We start from the raw sequence: 14,977 nt of genomic DNA, 5'->3' as shown, positions 1-14,977 counted from the left end.
TTTTGTAAGCACAAAGTTATAGTTAACTCTATTACACTAACTTATTGTTATTTATGATTTTTTATTATATATTACATTTTATATCTCAACATTCACTTAAAATTTAAATAAAACCGAACTAATTGTTGAGGGAAATCGAACCCTTTTGGTCTAGGAGGAAGCAATGATAGACCTTACTCTTATGGGGGAAATTCATCATGTTTATCCACCATATTATTCTCTAATGAGATGCAATCAAGTAAAAACACATGGACACAATCTTCACAAAACCTATGGTTATGGTCAAAATTGAGAAATGCTTGATCCGAATGGGAACTACTAGTACCACAATCCAGAGTCAATCACACACAACCCCTATGATTTGCATATAAGTCAGTGTATGCAAAATTATAAATGGACATTATCATTTAATTATTATTCTTCACAATATACTCAAGGTTTTACTTAAGAACATGATGAAGATAGTGAAAATTTTGTACCTCATAAATGATTTATGTGGTTCTAAACCACTCATATAATTTCATGTTTAATGTATCATATGTAAATAAGCATGATGACCTAGCCTCCTTTTGGGTAAATATATATACATATGTATATATATATATACACAATCTCTATCTAGAGTGAAGCTTCACTCTGAAATTATAGAGTGAAGTTCCAATTTTAGCACACTTTTTTGGTCAAATTTTTTCACCATAAGCGATTCAATATTTAGGTATGCTATTCAAGATCATATCTACAAAATTTCATCTAATTCGGACATCGTTATGGTATTGAAATTAGATCAAATCAATGAATGAATTAAAACTGTTAAACGTGAACCATTCGTGTAAATCTCAATTTTAAAAACTCAAACCATTGTCAAATTGGATGAAAATTTGTAGAGATAATCTTGATTAACATACCTAAATATTAAATCACTTATGGTGAAAAAATTTGGCTAAAAAGTGTGTCAAAATTGGAATTTCACTCTGTATTTTTAGAGTGAAGCTTCACTCTAGATAGTGACTATATATGTGTGTGTGTGTGTGTATTTTAAGTAGATTTTAATAATGTCCGACGATTATTTCACCTCAAATTACTATAACTCACTATAAACTAATAGTTATATAATAAGCATATAGTAGATAATTGATCAAATAAACATTTCTCAAAATTTTATTCAAAATTTCCACGTTTTTATATAAATTTCTATCAATTTACTTAATTATTTTTTTAAATCAAAATTTCCAACTTTTCGAATCTTCGATATTTTGGTCTCGCCGAAATTTTAGTCCTTGCTCTCAAGTACCAATTAACCTGACTCACTCGTACGTAGAGGAAATCCAAGTGAAGAACTACTAGATCGAGTAGAGAATCCACATGAAATGTGACATGGTTCTCCGTTCTCAATCGATTTTGATGAGAACTCATGAGGTTTCCTAAGTCCTAATTACCTTGATAAAACATGGATTGCTCCTGCAGACTTTGTGTTCACAAGGTTCCGCACATTGATAATCATCAAGAGAACCAACAGAGCACCCTATTTGTAAGAAGATTTAAAATTGTTAAAACGAACACAAAAATGTGACAAATCAGAGCTACAAGGGTTTCGTGGGAAATATGAAGTTGGGAATATGAAGTCTATAGTGTAATTTGAAGTTGCGCATTTGCTACGAAGCCCCCGCATTTTCGTGCTAATCTGAAATGTCCTTATTACATGTGCATTACCTGTTATGCCCTTATTGAAGGCAGGATGGGAGTAAGAGATTGGGAGGTAATATAATGTCTTCATTTGCGATCTTAGTTGAGGTGGGTTGGGTTGTGTTGCTCGATCATATGTAAGTTTTGAGTGTTTGTGCGATTTTGTTTGTTATGTTGTCTAATCGCCGATTCGTTATCCTTGTATTGGGATTGTTTATCAATTGTCAATTTGTTTTTTTTATGAAATCAATTGTCAATTTGTTTTTATTTGCGATTGATTAATTGTTTTTCCATGATCAATTGGTTCAGTGTGTTTTGTAATTAGTTAGGTCTTATTATTGTTGGATATGGGGCAAATGGAAAATTTGGTGCTTTGATTTGAGTTGGGGAAACAGTTCAGCATTTTATACGGATTGTAAGTTTTGTGTTATGTAATGTTCTTTGTGTTTTAATTGTATGAACTGATATGGTCTGGTATGTTTTTTTTATTTGGCGTGTGTAATGAGTGTTGAGTAGTTTAAATTGAAATTGTTAATTGAATAGTTAATTGTCAATTAAACACTAATCATACATTCTAATGAAATAGTTAATTGTCAATTAAACATTTAAGTGTGGGTTGATTTAGCAATGTGATATATATTATGAACTACTGATAAATTATTTGTCGAGATGTTAGTTTGTCAGCATGAGGAGTTTTATTATGCTTAGGTCTACAGTTTGAAATGTTAGACAGTGTGTTTGTTGGGTTGTCACCAACATAATTTTGGTAAAAGATCATGAATGAAATATGTGTGTCTTTAACTGTTTCCTAAGTGGTCACTGAAGTAGTGTACATTTCACAGGTAACGTGACTAAGTTTGTATAACTGTTTATTTTTTCTTTTTCAGTGTTCGTGTTTCTCATTACTTTTCTTAGCCTTCGAAACATTGTTGGATGTTGAGTTAAGCTTCATTTTTCATTTGGATCATTTTTAATGGTTGATGGAGTTAAGAGATGTGGTCCTTGCTTTGGGCATTTGTTCACTGTAATCAATTGCAAAGCACAAATATGTTGAATATAAAACACTTTCCTCGAAAAGTAATCGTGTTGATTTTGAAAATTACATACTTGTGATATGCATCTAATGTGATGTCAATAATGCAGTCGTCATCATTTATCTTATTGCAATGGAAATTGGGTTTCCACTCTATCCTCTGAAAGACGAATAAAATCAAAAGCTGAAACTCTAAATTTGTAGTAGTTTAAGATGCTAGTGATGCTACACCCCTCTGCCTCATGTGTACATTTTTGGTCCTTTATGGAAGGACAAGTACTTTGATGTAAGTGTAGTGTAAGCCATGTATCCTATGATAGTGTAACCTAAATTATTTTCCTTTGGCATAGGTAGTTAATTTTTTTTTCATAAAATCAATGATTGCTTATGTAAATATTGATGCATATGATGAACGTTTATACCCTTTATTAAGTTATGGAACTTGAAAAGGAAGAAAGTGACTGGCAGCAAGTCATCAATTAATTTTTTTTATAAAAAAAAAATCATTCATTTTCTTTCATAGTAACAGAAGAGAAAATGACTGGATTTATGGAGGTTAAAAGTCATCAACCTCACTCAATTTGGAATTCCACAAAACCTAATTTACCAAAAAAGAAAAAACCAATTTAAGAACGCACATTGATCACAGATGTAAGGAAGAATTTTGAGCTTTTGTTTTGATAGTGTCATTGATAGCATGTAAGCATATGCATGTGGAGGCCGGGGAACACTAAATCACCATATTTTTCTCAACGAAAAGAAGAAAGAACGTTGAGAGACCAACTTATAGGTATCCATTTGAATGCATTAATGTGAACATTATGAATAAATATAAAAATCTTTACAGTTTGCAATGGTAAAGTCACTATGGTAAAGTCACTATATATTAGAGATTACACAAAATGGTGCATGGTTCAGTTTCTCTACCCACAACGCATTCATTCAAAGGGGAAAGTAGCTGAGATTTCTCAAAATTTCAAAAATATTTAGCTCCAAAACCATGTAACTTATGAAAACCCATTCGCGAACAAAAGTAAATAGATGAAAACACATCAGCGACAAGGAGAAAGTATAAAGAGAATGACTGTGAGTAGAAAAAGCTAGCTAGCCTCAATAACAGTAGGAATAAACACCCTCGTTCACTACATTAGCACTGTCCTACAATTTTGTTCAATACTAAATACAATAAACACACAGGATAGAGTTGTTATAAAAGAACACCAACCATGTTTGTGGTCATAAATTTTTAGGGCTTCCACTGGTTCCGCACCATCAAGGTGGCGCAGTTTAACTCCTTTTGAATGAGCCTGTGCTGCAGGCCTGCAGTACTACTAGATGCAACATCATCACAGAGGGGTTGAAGACCTCGCTTGGTATTATTGCCCATGCCTTGCTTCAAATATGTTTGCCGAATCTTCTCCGCATCTTCCTCATATACCACACGGACACCACACTTCTTCCTTCGCACAGTTTCCCAGTTGTGTTCAAATGAGAATTTAAGCTCATACTTGATATCTTGAAAATCTCCTTTGAAATGATCATGACTCACGTAATGGAACCAAATGTGATCCCCCACAGGTTGACCCCACTTTTTCTCAAATAGTGGGAACTGGCTCTGTCCGTACACACTTGAGGATTTACCAATGGCTGTCATTGACCAATCAATGGCCCACCAATCCAAATAGCGGGGTGGGTTGAGGGAGTCAAAAACCACACACATGGCGAATCCCATGAACGAGTTAGTAAACCAGCCAAGTGGCAGGTCTATAGTTATAGAAGACCCCTCTCCTCGGTGATTGTACCACTCTGGTATTTCATTCCCAGGGCCAGTAAACAACTGACGTGATGTCTGGTAAGATGCTTTACTCGCAAAGTGGCGTGCTAGCAATGTTAGTGCTACACTCTCACAGCTTTCATTCTCCCCCTTGTTGAGACTGTTAATATATCTTCCTCTTGGCAACAAACTCCTTCGTCCTGTTCGATTGGCCATTATATCCAATGACGTGCAGTTGGAAGCGTTTACCCATGCATCAGATGATAGCTCTGGTACTATCTGAAGTTTACTGCACCCATCCAAGTAGAGCCACTCAAGTCGAGAGAGTTGGCCGATGCTCTCAGGTAGTCTGACGATTTGATTATTCCTCAAATCCAACCTCTTCAATGAGGCTAAGCATCCGAAATCACTGGGCATTGCTTCGTCATAAAGATTGCAGTCACTTAAATCCAATTTAATCAATGAATGCAACCCGAACAAACATGACAACGATAATCCTGCTTGAATGTGGCTTTGTTTTCGCAGTAACTGAAGAGGGTTGAGCATCATATTCCATGATTCAAATGAAGCTGCTTTATATCCTGCAAGAGAGAATACTCTGAGATTCTTCAAAAGACTAATAGAGGGGGGCACCTCTCTTATGCCAATTCGTCCCATATAAAGCTTCTCCAAACTGGAAATATGACCCAACTCATCTGGCAATCTGTCAAGCTTCAAGCAACCAGAAAGATTGAGATATTTGAGAGACTTTAGACCACCTATACTAGTTGGAAGACACGAAAGCTGTTTGCAATCTCTCAAGGACATAGAAAAAAGTCCTTTAAGCATGCCGATAGAGCAAGGCAATTCTCGTATAGAAGTTTCACTCGCATCAACCTTTACCAAACACTCCATATGGCCCAAATCCTCTGGAAGTTTGTCGAGTTTTAAGCAACCGGAAATATTAACAACCTTGAGAGATTTTAAGCCCCGTACGCTGATTGGAAGAGACACGAGATCTTTGCAATCTTCCATTCTCAACAGCTGAAGTCGTTCAAGCATCCCAATCGAGGAAGGTACTTCTCTTATGCCACTGCCATTCACACAAAGCTCCTTCAAGCTTTCTAGGTGATCCATGTCATTAGGTAGTTTTTTAAGCTTCGAGCAACCAGAAATATCAAGAACTTCAAGAGATTTTAACCCACGTACACTACTTGCAAAATGCACAAGATTCTTGCAATCTTTCAAGTTTAGCACTGTAAGTCTCTCGAGCACTTCAATTCCTTGGTCAAGCTCACACAATCTTATACAACCTTGGAGACACAGAATCTCTAGATATGGCATATCTTTTAAGTTTGGGGTGTTGACTAGATTCAGAGAGTGACTCAGATTGATGCTTTTCAACTTGCAAAAAATCTGCATATATATCAAGTAAAAATCATATAAGAAAAAAGCTTTCATGATATATTCAACAATTATAATAAGCAATAAAAGAAAGGTATAGTAATGATAATATACCTCAGTGCCTATTTGAACATGTTTTAGGAAACTATGACACAAGGTAAGTTCAAATAGTTGCCGAGGTCTGAAATCTGCTGGCAAAGATTGTAACGGATACCTTGTCCAACAAAGAATCCGTATACTATTGGGAAGATATTCGAGCCCATTGGGTAGGTTCGCATTCTCAATCTTTAGGTATCTCAATTTGCGCATCAATGAAAATGAATTCGGAATCACGTCCACCTTCCCTTCGGGCTCAGTTGAGTGCACAAATATGCCTTCTACTTCCTCAGTACCCTATCAACCCATAAAAAATAAATGATATGTTAATGTATATTGCAAAGTGGTCGACTTGTCATATAATGTACGTATTAGCAAATAATACTTAAAATAATTCTTATACCAAATCAGTAATCAGTAATTACTTACAGTATTTGTGGTCAAGATATGTCTGACATCTTCAAAAAGCCACAACCTACTACGTTTGCCCAACACATCAGGAGATTCCAGGCGGACAATTTCCCGACCCATTTCTCTAAGCAAATCATGCATGCATAGTCTTCCATATGAAAGAGTCACTAGAGATCTCTCCATGAGAACTTTTATTCCTATAGTAGCAGCAACATCGCAACTATTTAACACTTCGGTTACTTTATCTTTCTCATGTCCATCAAAGAAACATGCAATGTCTAGGAATATCTTCCTCCAATGAGAATTTAGATCATTGTAACTTATTTTAAGTACTTCAAATATTTCCGAGGCACAAACTTCTCCCAACTGGCTCAGTGCACTGTTCCATTCACTAAGATCTCTTCCATACAAGAAAGAACCCAGTACTTCAAGAGCTAAAGGAAGACCATTTGCATAACTTACAACATATTCAGACAAATCGAGAAAACCTTCTGCGGGGCAATCTTCCTTGAATGCTTTCTTGCTAAAAAGCTTAAGAGAATCACCCTCATCTAATTCTTCAACCTTCAATCGTCTTTCAACTTCATGTTGAATCAACAAATGCTCATCTCTAGTCGTGATAAGTACTCTACTCCCCGAACCAAACCAGTTTGGGCTTCCAGCCAAATATTCTAAATCTTTCAACTGTTTTACATTATCAAGAATGAGAAGAACTCTTTTACGAGCTAACCGCCTCTTTATTGCGGCAGCTCCATCTTGAGAGTTTAATATGTTATCAGCCTTTTCTCTGCTTATCATCCCAGAGAGAAGTTGCTTTTGCAGATTAAGTAGACCATCCTTTTCAACAGAGTGATCTCTAACATTGGTCAGAAGGTAACTACATTCAAATTCACGAGAGATCCTCACATACACCTCTGTTACCATCGTTGTCTTACCAATCCCCCCCATTCCCCATATCCCAATGAAGCGGACGTCATCCGCCCCTAAACCCAAATGCAAAAAGACTGGCTGCAATCTCGACTCCATTGCAACTAGATTTTCTGCAATACTGAATGCTGCAAATTGAAGTTTTTTCAATATGTCTTCAACAATGTATCTAATGAGCTCTCTTTCATACCTATAACACAGATTAGACCAAACTCTATCAGGTGTCGATGTTAATATTTAGTTTATGAAAATATATCTGCAATATTGGACTTCATTCTTTTATATTCTTGTAATGACATGTAATAAGTCTCATCGGACCAATTGATGGTTATCTGCGTATACTATTTCTTAATAGCATTATGATGATCGAATACGTTACTTATTGTAAGTTAGTGAAATGGAAGAGACAAAAAGAAACAAGTATAAGCATACCGGCATTCTTCAAGAGTCCGCCCAGACAAATTTGCCACTTCAGTTAAGGCAAATCTCCATCTTCGCACCTTCTCCTTGCCATCGATCCCAAACCTTTTTTCAAGATTACAGAAGGCTTCTTTAAAACTCCCTGTTTGCTTTCGTACATCAGAGGGATTAACGTTATAGAAAATTGGCAGCACCCTACTGTTGATGTTAATGACTTCCTGCTGCAACTAGGAAACTGCTGCAGAAAAAATCTAATAAGATTTTCCAGCTGCAGTTTACTGTTTTCTCCACTCAAAAACAATCATAGATATTTTGTGTAATTCAATTTCAGTTTGAGTTCTTCTCCTTGCATATTTTGTAGGTTAATCTTTCATTTTGCTTCACTATATAAAGTGAGAGATGTTTGATCAATATGCAAGGACTAAGGAAATTATAAGATCTGGAAATATCAATACAGCTGCATGTTCAGTTTGTTTTCAAATCTATATTTTGTTCTTCATACTCATCTTGCTACTGCAAGATTGATTGTTCAATCTGCTCAATCATATCCTGTTACATAACAAGATAGAGGAATCGAATTCTAACATGGTATCAGAGCCTATTTGATCAAATATCAACTGGGTGTATCATCTGTTAGAAGAGATTAAAAACAAACAAACACAAGTTTATTCTTACTGCTACTGAGATGGGTCAATCAGATGAAATAATCAAAGTTCCTATCTTTACAGGAGTGAACTTTGATTATTGGATGATCAAGATGGAAACAATGTTTCTTGGTAGAGATCTGTTGAGCTATGTGCATGAAGGTTACACAGTTCCAACAGCTGAAGAATTGGAAGCTATGACAATAGCACAAAGACTTGAACTGAAAAGTCAAGTCAAGAAAGATGCAAAAGCCCTTGGTATTCTGCAAAATTCAGTTTCAGACGACATCTTTCCTTTGATCTCAAATGAGAGGACAGCTAAAGGAGCATGGGAGGTTCTGAAGCTGGAGCACAAAGGTTCTGATAAGGTTAGAGCTGTTAAAATTCAGTCCTTAAGGAGAGAGTTTGAATATGCAAGAATGAGTGATACTGACTTGCTAGATATTCATTGTACTAAGATAACTAGCATTGTTAATATGTTAAAAACTTACAATGCACCCTTAACTGATGAAAGAGTAGTTGAGAAAATCCTAATGAGTTTGAGCAGAAAATTCGATGCTATAGTAAGTATTATAGAAGCAACTAGGGATATTTCAAAACTAGGAGTTCAGGATTTAGTAGGGACTTTGAAAGCCTTTGATCAGAGGTTAGCTAGTCATGATGAACCAACAGAAAAAGCCTTCCAAACACTTAGCCTTACCCCTAAAACTAGTGAACCATCTGGTTCAAATACCAAACAGAAAAAGTGGAAAGGAAAAGGCAAGAAGTGGGGAGGAAAATCAAATCAGCAAGGAGGAAAGTCAACTTATGAGAAAGGAAGCAGTTCAATCAATCCAAACTATACCAAATGTGCAACCTGTGAGAAAGCTCACTTAGGTGAATGCTGGTTTAAAGGTCAGACAAGATGTCCACATTGTAATAGGTTTGGACATGCAGCAAAAGATTGTAACAAAGGAAATCAACAAGCAAACTGCACAGAGGAGTGTGATGCAAATGTGTTCAGTATGACACAAGCTGAAACTACTGTAGAAAACAAAAATGTGTGGCTTGTTGATAGTGCTTGTAGCAACCATATGACTGCAAATGCAAATCTCCTGTATGATGTGGACTACAACAACATTACAAAAGTGAAGATGGGAAATGGAATGTTAGTGGATACAAGAGGCAAAGGGAGCATAGCTATTGAAACTAAAAATGGGAAAATGTTCATCAGAGAGGTGATGCTGGTTCCTGACCTAGACTCAAATCTGTTGAGTGTAGGTCAGCTTATTGAGCATGGTTATCATCTACATTTTGGTGATGACTCTTGTCAAATCTTTGAAAGGGGGAGCAGAACAAAAGTCATGGTGGATATAGATATGAAGAGGAACCGAAGTTTTTCTCTATCTCTCAAATATGCTGCAGAAAGTGCAAGAAGAATGGATGTGAAGGATGATCCATGGTTGTGGCATCAAAGACTTGGACATTTGAATTTTAAAAGTCTCAAGTTGCTGCATGAAAAAGAAATGGTGCAGGGGTTACCAAAAATTATAGAAGTAAATGATGTATGTGAAGGATGTGCTCTTGGGAAAATGCATACTATCTCATTTCCAAAGAGAAAGGCATGGAGAGCAAAAGCACCACTGGAGCTAGTGCATTCTGATGTTTGTGGTCCAATGAAAACAACTACACATGGAGGAAATAAATATTTTTTGACATTTATTGATGATTACTCAAGAATGACCTGGGTTTATTGCATGAGGTTGAAGAGTGAAGTGTTCACTATTTTTAAAAAATTTCAAGCTATGGTGGAGAGACAATCTGAGTTGAAGTTGAAAAAGCTTAGATCAGACAGAGGTGGTGAATACACATCAAATGAATTCAAGAATTTCTGTGCAGACATTGGTTTGGAAAGACAGCTTACAGTGAGTTACACACCTCAACAAAATGGAGTGGCTGAGAGAAAAAATAGAACGATTGTAGAAATGGCCAAATCCATGTTGTATGAGAAAAAGGTGTCTCTAGAGTATTGGGGTGAAGCAGTTAATACTGCAGTGTACTTAATGAACAGACATCCTACAGTAGCTGTGCAAGGCAAGACTCCAATTGAAGCATGGAGTGGAAGGAAGCCAAGTGTGAATCACTTGAGGGTGTTTGGATCTATCTGCTATGCTCACATTCCTGAAGAACTTAGAACCAAGTTGGATGAGACAAGTGAAAAATGTGTTTTCATGGGGTACAGTTTACAGACAAAGGGCTACAGGCTCTACAATTTGAAAAAAGAAAAATTGATAATTGCAAAAGATGTTCTCTTCAGTGAGAATTCATCTTGGGATTGGAAAAATGGTACAATCCGAATTAAAGAAACCTTTGTTCATGATGAACAAGAAGGTCCAGAAGAGTTGGAGCTAAATCCACCACAACAGTCTCCACCTCAGAGCCCTCAACAACCCTCACCTGAAAATTCTGAGGCTCAATCTACACCAAGCTCAACACCAATAAGGATGAGAAGCTTGAATGATGTGTATGCAAGCTGCAATGCCTGCTTGTTTGAGCCAGAAAAATTTGAAGATGCAGTAAAAGAAGATGAATGGAGGGCAGCAATGAAGGAGGAAATAAATGTGATTGTGAAAAACAACACTTGGGAGTTAGTTGAGAAACCAGACAACAAGGATGTCATTGGTTTGAAGTGGATTTATAAAACCAAACTGAAGGCAGATGGTTCTGTGGAAAGAAATAAAGCAAGATTGGTGGCAAAAGGGTATGCACAGATACCTGGAGTTGATTTCAATGAAACGTTTGCACCAGTGGCAAGGCATGAGACTATAAGAGGTCTGATTTCCATTGCTGCACAAAAAGGCTGGTATCTACACCAGTTGGATGTCAAGTCTGCATTTCTAAATGGAGTGCTGAAAGAAGAAGTTTTTGTGGAGCAACCACAAGGGTTCATCATAAAGGGCAAAGAGCAGAAGGTGTACAAATTGAAGAAAGCTCTATATGGCCTGAAACAAGCACCAAGAGCTTGGTATGGTGAAATCGATTCCTATTTCACAGAGAGAGGTTTTAAAAGAAGTGAGAATGAGCCTGCTCTTTACACCAAAACTGAAGGTACTTCAAGTATACTTATTGTCTCCTTATATGTTGATGATTTAGTATTTACTGGAAGTTGTGAAAAAATGATTTCTGATTTCAAGTCTGATATGATGTTGAAATATGAAATGAGTGATTTGGGAATATTGCATTATTTTCTGGGAATTGAGATAGTTCAAACTGTGGAAGGAATTTTTATCTCACAGAAAAAATATGCAAAGGCAATTTTAGAGAAGTTTAAGATGCTAGGATGCAAGCCAGTAGCTACTCCTCTAGTTGTCAATGAAAAATTTTCAAAAGAAGATGGAAGTGGTAGTGCAGATGAGAGTTTATACAGAAGCCTAGTGGGAAGCTTGCTATACTTGACTGCAACAAGACCAGATATAATGTATGCTGCAAGCTTGATGTCCAGATTTATGCACAGCCCTACTAAGATTCACTATGGAGCTGCTAAGAGAATCCTGAGATACATCCAAGGTACTATGGACTTTGGAATACTGTATGAGAGGAATGTGGAACCAAAACTCTTTGGCTTTTGTGACAGTGACTGGGGAGGAAGTGTTGATGATTTGAAAAGTACATCAGGTTATACTTTCACACTAGGGACTGGTGTATTCTCTTGGGCTTCAAAGAAGCAAAAATCAGTGGCTTTATCTACAGCTGAAGCTGAGTATGTGTCTGCATCGATTGCCACTTCACAAGCAATTTGGCTAAGAAGAGTCATAAATGACTTTGGTGAGAAGCAAGGGTCTGCAACAACTATTTTATGTGATAACAAATCTACAATTGCTATGAGCAAGAATCCAGTTTATCACAGTAGGGCAAAACACATTGCCTTGAAGTTTCACTACATCAGAGATGCAGTTGAAGAAAATGAAGTTGATTTGATATACTGCAATACTGAAGACCAAGTGGCAGATATCTTCACCAAGGCTCTGCCAAGAGAAAGATTTGTATATCTAAGAGGTTTGCTAGGAGTGAAGAAGCAAAGCATTAAGAGGGAGTGTTGATGTTAATGACTTCCTGCTGCAACTAGGAAACTGCTGCAGAAAAAATCTAATAAGATTTTCCAGCTGCAGTTTACTGTTTTCTCCACTCAAAAACAATCATAGATATTTTGTGTAATTCAATTTCAGTTTGAGTTCTTCTCCTTGCATATTTTGTAGGTTAATCTTTCATTTTGCTTCACTATATAAAGTGAGAGATGTTTGATCAATATGCAAGGACTAAGGAAATTATAAGATCTGGAAATATCAATACAGCTGCATGTTCAGTTTGTTTTCAAATCTATATTTTGTTCTTCATACTCATCTTGCTACTGCAAGATTGATTGTTCAATCTGCTCAATCATATCCTGTTACATAACAAGATAGAGGAATCGAATTCTAACACCTACCACTTGACGACGCATCAACAGGATTTGCTTTCATGCATTCAAGAATTTGTACGAGTTCATCCAAGCACCACGTCGACGTTGCATAATTTGGGGAGAGGACAATGACAGCAAATCTTGATTTCTCAATTGCAGCAGAAAGTGCTGGAGCAATAGCTTCACCTTTTTCAAGTTCAGGATCATCCCTGAACGTTTTGATTCCTTGATCGTCTAATGCAGTGTATAAATTGTCTGTAAAACCCTTGCGAGTATCCTCGCCTCGAAAGCTAATAAAAACATCATATTCCCACCGAGTTAAAGCGGGGAAAGATGTTGAGGTACTTCTTTGTATGCTCATTTCCTACTTGTAGCAGATGACCTGTGGAAGGACTATATACAGTATATGAGTAAAATCAGATAAGATTTCAACACAATTTCAAGGCCTGGAGTTAACAATCCTTTGCAATCATGCTCTTTTTGTTTCCTAATGGATCATCTATGATCAAATTTTTATTCCAAAAATAAGTGTATAAATGTAAAATTAACTAGTGAAGCAATAAATATGAGTTGGTTTGGTTTTATTCCTTTTTTGTTTCTTGAATAATCACCTAGTTTATCTAGAAACATAAAACACTAGCAACATGCTGCAAATGCATAAGTACTATACCAGATCATTGAGATCACATCTCCATATATTATCCTTTTTGACCAAAAGCTATCAGTGCCAAAGTTATGCTGTTATGTTCCAAAATTTTATAAAATAACTGGCGCCAGAAACACAGTAACATATATATAATTAAGCAAATTAAAAACAAACACAACGTACTGTGGGATAGAAATCTGTTGGAGCTTCACCTGAGTTTGCTGGGAATCGAAGCTGGGATCAGATCGACTTAATTAGAAGCGAAGTGGTGATGGAGAGACTTGAGTCTCTATCTTGATGCTTGAGAGAGAAAATGAGATCTGCGTGTGAAGACTTTGTTTTGGTCTGGTGCGTGTGAAGACTTGAGGAGTTGAGGATGATGGAGGCAACCCCAGTCCCAGCCAAGCCAAGTCAATGCCATCCGACAATAATCTCATCTGGAACCCACGGGATTTGTAAAGCGACTTACAAAATGTGTTGGTGGATGCATGGAAATTTCTTCATTTTTTACCCCCACCCTGAGAATTTCACCTTCATAAACACCCACCCTAATCAATTATTGATGCAAGCTAGGGATGTGGATTTATAACCATACTCGAAATGATGTTTGGGATGTTGAGAGAGAGGAACAGATTTCACGCACCATTAGCACGAAGGTACATATATTGTCAAGTTGTCCCGTCACTCTCAAGTAGCAATTAACCAGACTCGCTCGTACGTAGGGGAAATGCAAGTGAAGAACTAGAGTAGAGAATCCACATGAAATGTGACATGGTTCTCCCTTCTCAATTGATTTTGATGAGAACTCATGAGGGTTCCTAAGTCCTAATTACCTTGATAAAACATGGCTTGCTCCTGCAGACTTTGTGTTCACAAGGTTCCGAACATTGATAATCATCAAGAGAACCAACAGAGCACCATATTTCTTCTGTTTATGAAAAAAAACAATTAGATAGTCCCAATTGTAAGAAGATTCAAAATTGTAAAAACGAACACAAAAACGAGACAAATCAGTTGTACCTTAACCTGGGTTTCGTGGGAAATATGAAGTTGGGAATATGAAGCCTATAGTGTAAAATGAAGTTGCCTATTTGCTTCGAAGCCCCCCGGATGTCCTTATTACATGTGCATTAACTGTTATGCCCTTATTGAGGCTGTTTAGAAGACAGGGTGGGAGTGAGAGGTTGGGAAGTTAAATATGTCAGAGAATGTCTTCATTTGTTTCCTCTTCTTCTTCTTTACTCTGCGCTATCTTAGTTGAGGTGGGTTGTGTTGCTCGATCATATTAAAGTCTTGAGTGTTTGTCCGATTTTTTGTGTTATGTTGTCTAATCACGATTAGTTATCATTGTATTGGGATTGTTTTTCATTCGGTCTGTGGTTTTGTCAATTGGTTTTTTTTGTTTGCTATTGATTAAGGTTCAATGTGTTTTGTAATTAGTTAGGTCTTATTATTGTTGGGTCTGGGGCAAATGGAAAATTTGGTGCTTTGATTGGAGTTGGGGAAACAGTACAGCAATTGT

The 14,977-nt window shown here is 36.7% G+C and overlaps 1 protein-coding gene across 3 annotated transcripts; it reads right to left on the bottom strand.

Annotated features, from left to right (window-relative positions):
• Positions 1 to 3,656: 3,656 nt before the first annotated feature.
• On the bottom strand, positions 3,657 to 13,789 carry LOC126785483 (disease resistance protein RPV1-like). Of its 3 annotated transcripts, none has more exons than XM_050511186.1 (6): positions 13,668 to 13,789; positions 12,833 to 13,202; positions 7,740 to 7,922; positions 6,399 to 7,497; positions 5,988 to 6,266; positions 3,657 to 5,885 (listed from the first exon to the last, which is right to left on the bottom strand). In XM_050511186.1, the coding sequence occupies exons 2-6, from the start codon at positions 13,168 to 13,170 to the stop codon at positions 3,963 to 3,965; spliced, it is 3,822 nt and encodes a 1,273-aa protein (XP_050367143.1). In that variant the 5' UTR covers positions 13,171 to 13,202; positions 13,668 to 13,789; the 3' UTR covers positions 3,657 to 3,962. The 3 variants fall into 3 exon arrangements, with proteins under 3 accessions (XP_050367143.1, XP_050367145.1, XP_050367144.1); XM_050511188.1 differs by having other exon boundaries at positions 12,833 to 13,191; positions 13,668 to 13,783; XM_050511187.1 differs by having other exon boundaries at positions 13,639 to 13,766.
• Positions 13,790 to 14,977: the final 1,188 nt, after the last annotated feature.

The sequence above is a fragment of the Argentina anserina genome, chromosome 2, assembly GCF_933775445.1.
Source record: "Argentina anserina chromosome 2, drPotAnse1.1, whole genome shotgun sequence".
Classification (NCBI taxonomy): Eukaryota; Viridiplantae; Streptophyta; class Magnoliopsida; order Rosales; family Rosaceae; genus Argentina; species Argentina anserina.
Note: the sequence above shows the minus strand (reverse complement) of the source record. Positions and strands in the feature narration are given on the sequence as shown.